The following is a 13,074-nucleotide window of genomic DNA, read 5'->3' on the forward strand; positions in this document are numbered from 1 at the left end:
TTAAAGAATGCAGCTCTGGCCTTCTCTATCCGTATTCTAATTTCTTTGCTCATATCCCAGTTCTCATTTAGATTACAACCAAGGTAAGTGATACTGTTAGTTCTCTCCAGTTGTTCACCATAAGCTGTTACCACTTCCGGTTGTGTTGGCGTTTTACTGACGACCATCACCTTTGTCTTTGCGGTGTTTAGCTTAAGGCCATATTCATCACACATTGTGGTAATCCTATTAATTAGATGTTGAAGTCCTTCGTCGTCCGGTATATTATAAACTGGTTCTCTTTCACAAAGCATTGGGAATATGGTTTACATTCTATATTTAGAAAAATCTTTTACTGCAAGTCTTGTTCAAACTAAACTAAATTAATACACAAAACAAATTAATCTACATATTCTTTTTTTATAGAAATACAGATTCCTGTCGGATTTTTATCAGTGCGGCATGAGTCACTGGTGTCTCGTATATCCGGACCTCTTATCGCATTACAAACATAATTCTCAATTAGCAGTGCGGTACAAGATACATTTGGGTCGAATAATCTTAAAGCCGTAATAAGACCATAAGACCGTATGTTATAAATACATATATCCCTATAAGAATTATCTTGAAAGATGAAAAAAATACAATAAACAAGTGCAATATTAAGTGTTACTTAAAAAATGGTAAGTCATTCATGGGCGTACAGTTAAAAATAAAAGTTTTCAGTGTTCTATTGCTTGACTATTATTATGTGGTATTCTGAAAATGTTGACATTTTTTCCTGGTCTGATCTTCCTCAACTAACGTCATCTTTCTTAAATGGTGAGTTGTGTTATTCAGGTCTCTTTAAGTGTTTTTGTTGCTATTCATACTTAATGATCTTCTTTAGACAATGTACTAATGTAGTGTTCAAATGTGGCATTGCCTTCATCATGTAGCGCTGATCTTAATTGTCTGATTAGTCGATTATATTTGTGTTCGTCATTAAGATTTCGGCTTCTTGGCCATCTACCTCTTGCTCTTCATTTTTGGACTATTAGTTGTATAATATAATTCGAAGTGTTATTTATGTTTTCTTGATTTGGAATTGTTAATCGTGTAGCTTCATATGAAATAGTAGAAGATGAAAACGGCAGAATATTCATCCATAAAAAAAGGAAACGCGATAAAGATATCTGAAACAACTGTTTTATGTTATAAGAGATGAAATATTCCGAAATTACCAAAACAGGTGAACAGGGCACTATAAAGAGGAAGTAGAATTAGCTATGAAACAGCTTGAATGGGGAAAAGAAGTAAGCTTAGACCAAATACCAGCAGGAATTATTCAACTGAAAAAAAATATTAAATGGAAAACAATATTCACTCCATTTACAGAAAAGGCGGTGACCGGTGAATAACTTCTAATACCTCTTCATTTGTAATTATATCCACCCAACTTATTTTTAGTATACGGCGGTAGCACCACATCTCAAAGCTTTCAAGATTTTTAACATTCTTCTGTTTAAGAGTCCATGCCTCAACACCGTAAAGCAAAGTACTGAATAGATACTAAGTAGTTAACTAAAAGTGGACGTATGCAAAGAGATGTATGACGTAATTGTATGGTATTCGCTAAATCCTGTCACGTAATATGCCACACATCTCTGTGCGGTAATTCGTTTTATTGCTGCCAGTTTAAGGTGTTATTAGATGCCGCCATGTTTAATTTCTCTCTACCATATATGGGTAATATAATAACCTTTTGACATAACATATATAGGAGCAAAGATATATACCTAAGGTCGTTTTGACGTGTTGATGTATTTGATTTCTACGTCGTAGTACTCTATTGGTTAAATGGTACCATTTGAGGTACTGTACGTCACAATTGGACAAATAGGATCGAAGATACATAACTAAAGCCCTTTTGCCAGACTTCTTCGTCTTCTAGTTCCATGACCGTTATCGATCGTTGGATATCATGTTGGCTACCATATTTGCCATCGTGACTTTATTGACAGCAGCTCTAAATAACGATGTAGTTGATTTTTCATACCATTGCCTTAGATTTTTCAGCCATGGTGTTCTTCTTCTACCAGGACCACGATTACCTTGGATCTTTCCCTGAATGATCAGATGTAAAAGATTATATTTTTCAGGGTGTCTCATAATATGACCTAAGTATTCCAGCTTGCGTTTCTTTATTATATTAACCAGTTGTGTAGTTTGGTTTAGCCGTCTAAGGACCTCCTCATTTCTAACTCTGTCGACCCAGCTTATTTTCAGTAGTCGTCTGTATACCCACAGCCCTATAATATAATATAACTGTATAGCCTCAGTTAGAGTCCACGCTTCCACTCCATACAGCAGGACAGGAAAGATGTAGCAAATGTCACTCGAACTCTAAGGTCAATACTAAGATCGTGACTGCAAAGTACGTTTCTCATTTTTACAAAGGCAGCTCGGGCTTGTCTAGTCGGCTTTTAATTTCTGCGGTTGGATCCCAGCTCTCATTGATATTACTGCCGAGATACACGAGTTTCTCTACTCTGTCCAGTGTGGCATCTCCAACTTTTATTCCGTCATCCTGTATATAATTATGTTTGTCTTCGGTTGTCTCCATTAAGGCTTCCTTAAATATTTCCTCCGAATATAAGTTAAAAAGTAAAGGCGACAATATACAGCATTGTCTCACTATTCTTTTTATATTTATTTCATCCGACAGTTCTTGTTCAACCTTTATTATTGCCACTTGATGCCAGTATAGATTTGTAATTATTCGTAGATCTTTATCGATCAATCCCGCTGTTTCCAATATTTCTAGCATTTTGTTATGTCAGATTTTGTCAAAAGCCTTTTGCCAGGCTACTCTATTTAAGTTTTATATCTCATAGTATTCTATTAGTTAAATTCTATTATTTGAGGTACGAAACGTCACGATTTTACTAATAAGACCGCAGATACATAACTAAGGCCCTTTTGACAAGCTGATGTATTTTACATTTCTATCTTATTGTATTCGATTGGTTAAATCCTGTCATTTGCGGTACTGTACGTTATGATTGGGCCACTAAAAACGAAAATACGTAACTAAGGCCCTTTTGACGTGATGCTGTATTTGATTTCTATGTCATTGTATTCTATTGGTTAAGTGGTATCATTTGAGGTATCGTACGTCACGATTGGACTAGTAGGACCGAAGATACATAACTACGGCCATTTTGACATGCTACTCCATTTAATTCCTATACCTCATTGTATTTTATTTGTTAAATCCTTTCATTTGAGGTACTGCACGTCATGATTGGACTAATAGAAGTAAAGATACACAACTAAGGCCCTTTTGACATTGCTCTGCATTTGATATTTCTATCCCATTGTATTCTTTATGTTAAATCCTATCATTAGAGGTACTATACGTCACGATTGGACTAATAGAACCGAAGATACGTGACTACGGCCCTTTTGACATGTTGCTGTATTTAATTTTTTTATTTCATTGTTTTCAGTTGGTTAAATCCTGTCATTTGAGATACTGTACGTCACGATTGGACTTATAGAAACGAAGATATATAATTAAAGCCTTTTTGACATGCTGCTATATTTGATTTTTCTGTCTTATTGTATTTTATTGGTTAAATCCTATCATTTGAGGGGCTGTACGTCGCGACTGGACCAATTGGAGCGAAGATACAATAGGTAGTTGCAATATATAATAACCCGTTACTTTTAACTAAACATGATGCCAGAATGATTTGTGGGTGAAAAAAATATATATATATTCTTAAATTTACTATTTCGTTGTGGGTAATATTATATTCAACAGTGATGCCAAATTTCTGATGCTAAAATGATTGATAATGAAAGTGGGATATACATTTTCATGTATATAATGGCAGCGAGTAAACGGTAAAACCCTGAACTAAATATATATAATATTTTCACTGTACCATCATTTTAGACTCAAACATTTTCTGGAATAAACTTATATAACTCAGTAAGGGATAAAGAGAGAAAGCAGATATTTTAAAATACCAACACGGTATCAAAACTCTAATCAATGAGATGGTTAAAATTCTTGTAACAGGTACAGGAAAAAAGTTATTAAGGTCTTGTAAAGTAGCGTCGATATACAGATGCTACTTTGCAAGACGATGCTAAATTGATGGTAAAAGCATAATGTATCGATGCGAAAATGATAGTAGGATGTATATATATATATATATATATATATATATATATATATATATATATATATATATATATATATATCTGAAATTTATGTTTAATATTATTTATTAGTTTATGACCTAACGTCTGACACATTTTCTGATTTACGGTAATAGGTATGGTTATTTATAAATTTGCTCATTGAGTGGCAAGACAGCTCTGGAATGGTGGTTAAGGTTTTAGCCGGAACACGGTTAATCCGGCACTACCCTGGGATCTTCTGACCTAGTATCCTACTCGGCCGAAAGATGCCAGGGTGTCTTGTTCCGTGACGTAGATGTCCAAAAAAGATTTCCCCCGCCGTTGCCTGTCAGAATTCAATGGATACCTTCTTAGGCTCTTACTGGAATCTAGCAATACGGTAATTAAAAAAAAAATACTAAAAGTTAAAGGAAAAAGTGCATTCATCTTACAAATAATAATAAACCTGTCATAAAGTAATTCGTTGTAAAGGCAAAGAAAAATCTTAAAAATAGTTTATACTTATGTTTATTCTATTTGATATAAAACTTTTAATCACATAAGTGTATTTATGAAATCTATATGGAGCTTAAGTATTTTTTTATAGCTTCTGAATCCTTTTTTATCCAAGCTATGTTAACATCATTGCTTTCCAACACTTGCTGTACACATCTTTCGATCCATGAGTTTTTCTTGTTTGTAAAGAAATGCTGAATATCTTTCTTTTTCGATTCTTCAGCAAAATCTTGAGTGACTCGTTTAATAAGATTCTGAAGAAGCGTCGCTGCTGTAAACCTTTGTGTGATAATATTCCAATTTTCCTTTATGTAGTTCCAAGTCAAATCACGTCCTAGTTTGGTTTGAGCAGCAGCTATCAATACAAAGACCGAATCTTGCGTTTTAACGTTATCCTAAAAAATAAAACAGATACATAAATTATATATATATATATATATATATATATATATATATATATATATATATATATATATATATATAAATTTCTTTAATAAGATTTATTCATATTATTTTCTTTATTCTTTGCATATTAGAACTATTTTTTTATTCTTTTATTTCCTTTTATTCCTAACACTTTTGTTCAATCAAGAGCGACCATTAAAAATTAATATTGAAATACAGAATTCGTCAAAATAAACAATATCAAAAGTGACCACTGTATTTATGTTTTAATACACATAATTTACATGTTCAAAAAGTGCATCATTGCAGTTCAAAAAGATTACCGCTAAAGAGCGGTTCTTTGTACAACATCAGTCGAAGTATTTATTAAAGTTAATGATTTTATTACAGAACAAGGTTGGGATTGGCTGAGATGTGTGGGGTACGTTGAGATGGTGCACGTGCAATGATAAGGAAAGATGGAGACGTTGTAGCAAGAACCAAAGCAGTCATACTGAAATGTGTCTTTATTCACTGTAGCAAACACAGACAAGCTTTGGCAGTCAAATAGATGCCACATGAATTAATGCAAGTCCTGAACGACGCTGTTAAAACAGTAAATTTTATTATGTCAAGAGCATTGAATTCAAGACTATTTCGGCTTTTGTGTTTCGAAGTATTCATGGCAGTTTGCTCCTACCTACAGAAGTTAGGTGGTTTTCAAGAGGAAAAGTTTTATCTCGATTATTTGAGCTTCGCTTCAAAGTTAAAATATTACTAGCTTAACAAAATCATGGACTGAAAGACAAGTTTACTGACGAAATTTAACTGTGCCAATTAGTATATCTCAGTGATATATTTATCAGACTAAACGATTTGAATTTGGGTACAACGCAAACATACAACTCGCTTTGTTATTATTGATAAGGTTGGATCGATCATAAAGAAGCTTGAACTTGTACACACAAATCAAGTAAGTACAAACAGTTTCCAATACTTAAAACCTTCGTTACAGATAATGAAATTCTGAGGTATCGTTACGTTGTAATGTTCACTTTAATAAATTAATCAAGCAATTTAACGAGTACTTCTCAGAAAATTATTCTGAATTTGAATGTCTACACAATCCCTTTCTCGCTGAGTCATCGACCCAGGATTTAAGGGATGAATTTTGGGCAAGAAGGAATTTTGATTTCCCTTCTCTTACAAAACGCGCTTTATAATACTTGATACTGTTTTTGACAGTATACCTGTGCGAGAATAGATTTTCCACAATGCTAAATATTAAAAACTTATACAGAAACAATATACAACTTAATATACAACTTGATCCTAACTATATTTGAGTAACACCGAAACAGATATTAATTAGTTACGTGGAAATACTCAAGCACAATCTCCTCACTAATTAGTTTGCTATTCTAACTGCCTGTATATAGAATTTAAAAATATAACCTACACAATTTTACTCTTGTTGAATATCATTTTATCCAAATTATAGTTAATTAAATTACCTAGCTAGATATGTATTTCAGTTAGGTGGTACCAAAAATAATAAAAACAATTTTGTAGTACATCACTCCAAAATGTTGAGAACCACTGCTCTAAACGGTATTGTATTACTGGATATTGCGGTGAGTCTCAAAAACTCGCCTCTTCTGTCATGTGAAAGTTTTGGTAGTATTTTTGGTATTTAATTAGTATTTTTAGTTTTGATACTTTTAGGGGATAGTTTTAGTTTTATAGGAGGGGAGCTTGAGCTGCGAATATCATTAATAGGTATAATAAAAGTTATATGAATTTATATGTAAATGTAAAAATTATTATATGTAAATAATACAAAGAAATCCAATTCTAAAACTCTTGTACGTAACGATAAAATTATTTCTATACTTACAGACATTGCAAATTCAAGTAAAGCTTTGATTAATTCCTCATTTGTAGTATGACCCAGAGCAGCGGATATTCGCATTTTTTCCTCATTTAAATCTGTTTTCTTATATAACTGTATCAAAGACTGAAATTCAGCTACTCCACCTGAAGAAACTACGATATTATAACAAGCAGATCGGATATTAGCCGGCAGTAATTCCGTTGACGCAACGTGCCTATCAAATCTTAATCTGGCTTCCTTTATTACATCATCGTCTTTTAGGGATCCAAAGTGATCCAAGAGTTTGCTTCTGAATAGAGTATCTATGTGTGTATCGTTTGATTTGGGTCTCCAACCAACTGAACGATATATTTTTAACAGCAAGTTATGTTGGAACTAAAAATAAGGAACAATATTTTAATACAAAAATAAATACTTAATTATATCAAGTCTAATTTTTTCAGGACTTGAATATCATTCAAATTAGCATTTTCTCCAATACAACAGGTACTTAGTAATTTGTATGTATTAAAAATCATATTTTCCAAACAAAAAAAAAAAAAATCGACAGTTAGTTGATAACACAGTTGTGTTAGTGTCGTCTCGTCGGTAAAAGTGGTCAGCATCTTCGTACTTGTCTCGTACGCTATGCAGAGGGCTTCGGCCGTCGAAGGATCCTCTTCTTTGAATCCATTTTGGTATGGATTTTTCGACGTTAGTTGTCGCAATCTTAACAAATATTGTATTTATAGTAAATAAGAATAAATAGGGATAAATATTTTTTGACAAAATCGACAAACTCCTTAAATCAAGAGAAATAAAGACAATACTTCCCCGTAACAAAAACTTTCATCTCTTATCTGATCAATCAAAGACAGCATTCCATATAAACAACACAGAGTTTATAAAATTCATTGTGCAGACTGCCGCCGATTTTACATAGGACAAACCAATTGTAAAAAATCAACATAGGATTTACGAATATTCTATTTATGTTCGCAATTCCGGTTAAATTTCAGCTCTAGGTCAACACCATCTTCATACAGATTACAAAATTGATTTTGAAAACTCCAGAACCATAGCCCCCATCCGCCTTAAGAAAACGTCATCCGATCCATCTACCAATCCAAATCTCGTTGTCAACAATCTTCACGCCAATCCCCACCAAAGCGTCACATCAGTGAACTATATCATCGACGGTACAAACGAACCGTTCTCAGTCTCCAGCAGCAGCAGTGTAGTGAGTAATGAACAGAGTAATGTCTGGGGCTCAGGAGACATAAAAGAGGATGTCGAAAGCGCGGCGCAGTGACAGTCGACGAGGCTCAACCCAGAAGCCTTGTAAGATGAATATAAAATGTATATATCTGAAAGTAAAAGATTGCATTTCATTTCAAATCGAATTCCCCCATTGTTCTACACGTGTTTCGAGTTATTCAACTCCTCATCAGGAACACTTGTGGAAGTTCAAACTAAAATGAAATGCAGTCTACTATTTGGATATTATAATTAAACTAACAGCCTGGTACGCTAGCAGCGGCATCTACACGAAGTAACATGAAGTCGAGAGATCTCTCTTTGATAGCAAACATGTGAACCGCAAATTTAAAGCCTTTTACTACAGGCTTTTGAACAAGCGTATTAATGACTGAATTAATTTGTATGGGTGCCCTACCAGGGAGCCAAATGACGAATGTATCGTCAACATATCGTAGCCAACATGTGGGTTTGAGCATTGATGTGGATAGTGCTCGAGTCTCGAAGTCTTCCATAAAGATATTGGCAATTACTGGAGATAGTGGGGAGCCCATCGAGGCACCATTTATTTGTCTGTAGAATTGATTTTGGAAGATGAAATAAGTGTTGGACATAAAATGTGTAATGAGAGATAAGTGGTCTTGCTGGATACTGTATTTAGTTTTCAGAAGATTTAGAGTTTCATCTACAGTGTAGGTAAAAGTTTATGGTCGGTATGGTAAAATTTAACAGCATATCTAACACAAATCATATTTTCAGCGAATAGACAAAGATAACAATCATATTTCCCCTTGGTCTCCCCTCCATATTTCTTATTGACACCCATTGGCCATTAGTGAGACGATTAGTTCCGATCAGAGATATCTAACATATCTCTGCTTCCGATCCTAATATACCCATGAAACTAGAGGTGGGTCGTTGACATTTTTATCGGAACCGTTTTTCGTAAACTGTAACTAGTTGATTGTTTAGCAGTAGTCTCAAATAAGCGAGTACACAAACAAACATATTGGCTATTATATTGAAAGAAACTAACGAAGGATATATTTATTATAACTTGAAAAATAAATTAAACAGTACAAATAGTACTATCATTTACATTACACATTATTAAATCGCGAATCGTCTAAATTGACATTTTAAAAACATATGTTTTTCCACTTTTCTTGATAAACGTGTTCTTCTTTTATTTAAAATTAAACTAGGTTTTTAATATGTGTTCACAAGGAACAGGTTTTGTTACAATATTACAATATTTTATGAATATAGTGGTTAAGTTAGGATATACATGGCGATGGTTTTTCCGCCACTGTAATGGACAGTTTCAATCTCCGTTCGAAATTTTTTGTGTTTAATATCATCAGACAAATACATGCCGACTTCTTTTATATCTCTCGATACAGGTGTATGTTTAGATGAGTCATGTCCAATTAATTCATCAAAAATACACCATGGACTTAAGTCATCTTTATCAGTTTATTTTTCTTGTACTGGTTGATTTTCACTAGTACAATCTTCTTTTTCTTTTTTTATAGAAATAACCAGCTTCTTAACTCTTTCCTTTGTTTTTTATAACTAGGTATTCTTATTAATGAATGAGTTTCGATTTACGATTGATCTGCATTTTCGATTTCAAATCTTTATTGATAGTTCGTTAAAGGATTTAGTTATTGTAAATATTCAACTAAGAATTATTTTTCTTAGTCAAAATTATTGACCTAGTATAAGAATAATAATTTTATTTTCAAAAAATGCACATTTGTAGAAGATGCAGATTTTTTGGTCCACTTTCTGAATATTGCAATGATTGAAACTTCTCCTGACGCATTTCTGTCCGTTTCGACTACTTCTACTACAAGTACTGACATACTGCCACCGCCACCCAAGCGTTTAGTTTAGAACAAAAGAAACAGATATGGATTTACTAAACCTATGCAAAGACTCGTTTCATCCGTTTTTCATAGTTGAAGAACGAGCTTTTAAAAAGTTTGCAGGGTGGATTCCTGGATATAAACCGCCAACAAGAAAAACTTGTTCATTACGTCAGGTTTATTACTTCAGGAATGTTATATCAAAACTGAGCAAATTATTAGATCACAAGTTGTTAAAGAAGTAGAAAATATCTGTATTACTACTGGCCTCTGGACATATGGAGTAACTGAGAGTTATATCGCTTTAACAGGACAATATTTAACCGAAAATTTAGAATTTAAAACGGTTTTATTAGGTTGCTGCCATTTTTCTGGAAACCATAATTCAGAAAACATCGCTTTTGAAATTAGTGAAATTATTATCAGTGGGGTCTAAAACGAAAAGTAAATTTTGCAGTAACTGATAATGCCTCAAATATGGTCAAAGCTATTAAAGATGTTTTGGAATGAAAACATTTAAATTGTTTTGCTCATACGTTAAATTTATTGGTGGAGGACGCACTTGAATGCTGTCGTGCACAAATAGATAAAAAAATAAAAAGTCTTTTTTCTACAATTCGACAAAAACACATTTCAAAAAAAGTACCTTATCTTCAGAAAGGCTCATAAGGTATCAATTTCAACATAACAAATTTTCCAAACGGCCAATCCAAGACGTGGAAACTAGGTAGAACTTCACCTATTACATGTTAAAAAGAATGACCGAATTAAAAGAGGCAATCCGTTCCACATTGGTATTAGTTAATACAGACTTAGACTTAGACCAAATCTAAATAATGAAGACTGGATTATTTGTTCTCAACTTTCTCAAATTTTACGGCCTTTTAAAGAAATAACAAGTACAATGAGTGGCCAAAAATACTTGAAGGGTAGTTCAGTGATTGTTATGGTACGCTGCCTGCAAGAATCTTGCAATAAAATTTTAGCAAACGGTAACCTTACATCCATAGTATCCGACGTAGTACAATTACTAATATCGGGTTTAGCAAAAAGATTTAGAGGGATAGAACAGAGTGGCACTTTGTCATTATGTACATTTATGGATTCACGATTTAAAGTGCAGGGATTTTCTGATAAAAATATAGATAAAAAACAAAAGAAAGAGTTAAGAAGCTGGTTATTTCTATAAAAAAAGAAAAAGAAGATTGTACTATTAAAAATCAACCAGTACAAGAAAAAGAAACCGATAAAGATGACTTAAGTCCATGGTGTAATTAATTGGACATGACTCATCTAAACGTACACCTGTATCGAGAGTCCATTACAATGGTGGAAAAACCATCGCCATGTATATCCTAACTTAACCACTATATTCATAAAGTATTGTAAATGTGAACACATGTTCAAAATCAAATCAAAATCAAACGTTAGAGAGCAGTGCAAAATTCAAGATATTGTAAGATGGGGAAGGCAGCGTAAAAGGATGTGGTACAGTGATGTAAGACGAATGGATGAGAATAGACTCCCAAAAATTGCCCTAGAAAATAACCCGCCCTGTTCAAGACCTCCAGGAAGACCACTTAAAAGATGGAGGGATAGTTGGCAATCTACCTCCCGGGAAATTAACCAGAGGCAGCTTCAGAATTAAATAGATCGAAAGATCTCCAAGAAGTAGAAGAAGAGTTTATTTTTCAAGTTATAATAAATATATCCTTCAGTAGTTTCTTTCACTTCAATAAATATACACATAAACGTTAATAGTTATTATGTTTGTTTATATTCTTGTATTCTTTTACTTGAAACTACTGTTAAACAATCATAGTTACTTGTTTACGAAAATCGGTTTTAAGAGCTATAGGCGCAAAATTTCAGGCCAATGCTTTTTAAATGCATTCATTTTTTCGAATCCTGAGAAAACTAACAAATATTTTTGAAAAATTTAAACGCAGAATGAAAGACTACATTATTACCGAGAGCCGAAAGTCCCTTAGAATAAATAAACAAGAAGTTTTTTGAATGAGATATTTGAAATTCAAAATCACACTAAATTTTCTCTATTTTTTACCCCTGTAACTTATTAAAATAAACATTATAGAAGTTTTCAGGCACTTTCGGCCCTCGGTAATAATGTATTCTTTCATTCTGCGTTTAAATTTTTCAAAAATATTTAGTAGTTTTCTCAGGATTCGAAAAAAAAAGAATGCATTTAAAAAGCATTGACCCATCTCTACTCGTTCTCGTTACCTGTGTCCCTACTTTGATTCGAGGCTTTGACCACGCGACACGAGATGTTGCCAAATAATTTTCTATGAAGTTTGTGGCATTGTATGCAGTTAATTATTTTTATTGAAAATAAGGCACAATCTGACTTTAAAATAAGCTTATTTTGATGTTTAGATTTTTAATTCGGAAATCGTACTTAAAATACGAATCATTAATAAATTTTATTTATTTAAAACGATTTTGGAAGTGGAAATCAAAATGTTATATTACACTTATTGTAAAGTAAAATTGTGGCATATTCCCAATAAAAAAACAGTAAGCTGCCATTTAAATCCATTTCGCCCAAATCTTGTTATCTTAGAACATTGTTCAAATGCTAAAAAGACAACAGGTCAAATAAAACCAATAAGCTTGGCAACGTTGAATTTCCCCTTTTCTATTATTTCCACTCATGTATTTTCGGCGATATTTAAAGGGCGGATCTAATATACCTCTCTTTTTAAACATGTGTTTCTCACTCCATCTCACGTAAGGTCAATACCGACCATAAACTTTTACCTACACTGTATAGGAGTGTTTATAAAGAGTGAAAAGATAACAAAACTTACTAGAATGTCTGACGGTGAGATAAGGTATTGTTTAAGAAGTTCGATGAAATGAAAAGAATTTTTAACGAAGGATGAAGCATTTTCGGCGAGAGGTTGTAGAGTTTTGGCCAAGTACTTAGCCAATGGTTGTTTAGGGCAGTTGTATGCACTGACAATAAGACGTAGAGGAATATCGGGTTTATAAATTTTG

The 13,074-nt window shown here is 33.1% G+C and overlaps 1 protein-coding gene across 3 annotated transcripts in view; it reads right to left on the reverse strand.

Annotated features, from left to right (window-relative positions):
• Positions 1-4,664: 4,664 nt before the first annotated feature.
• The window catches only part of LOC140443456 (puromycin-sensitive aminopeptidase-like), a 50,387-nt gene continuing 41,977 nt past the window's right edge, over positions 4,665-13,074 (reverse strand). For all 3 annotated transcript variants that reach the window (XM_072534727.1, XM_072534729.1, XM_072534730.1), the window contains exons 9-10: positions 6,950-7,321; positions 4,665-5,063 (exon numbers count right to left, since the gene is read on the reverse strand). In XM_072534727.1, coding sequence (XP_072390828.1) covers positions 4,731-5,063; positions 6,950-7,321 — 705 coding nt within the window. In that variant the 3' untranslated portion in view covers positions 4,665-4,730. The remainder of the gene's footprint in view (positions 5,064-6,949; positions 7,322-13,074) is intronic.

This window comes from Diabrotica undecimpunctata, chromosome 6, assembly GCF_040954645.1.
Source record: "Diabrotica undecimpunctata isolate CICGRU chromosome 6, icDiaUnde3, whole genome shotgun sequence".
Taxonomy (NCBI): Eukaryota; Metazoa; Arthropoda; class Insecta; order Coleoptera; family Chrysomelidae; genus Diabrotica; species Diabrotica undecimpunctata.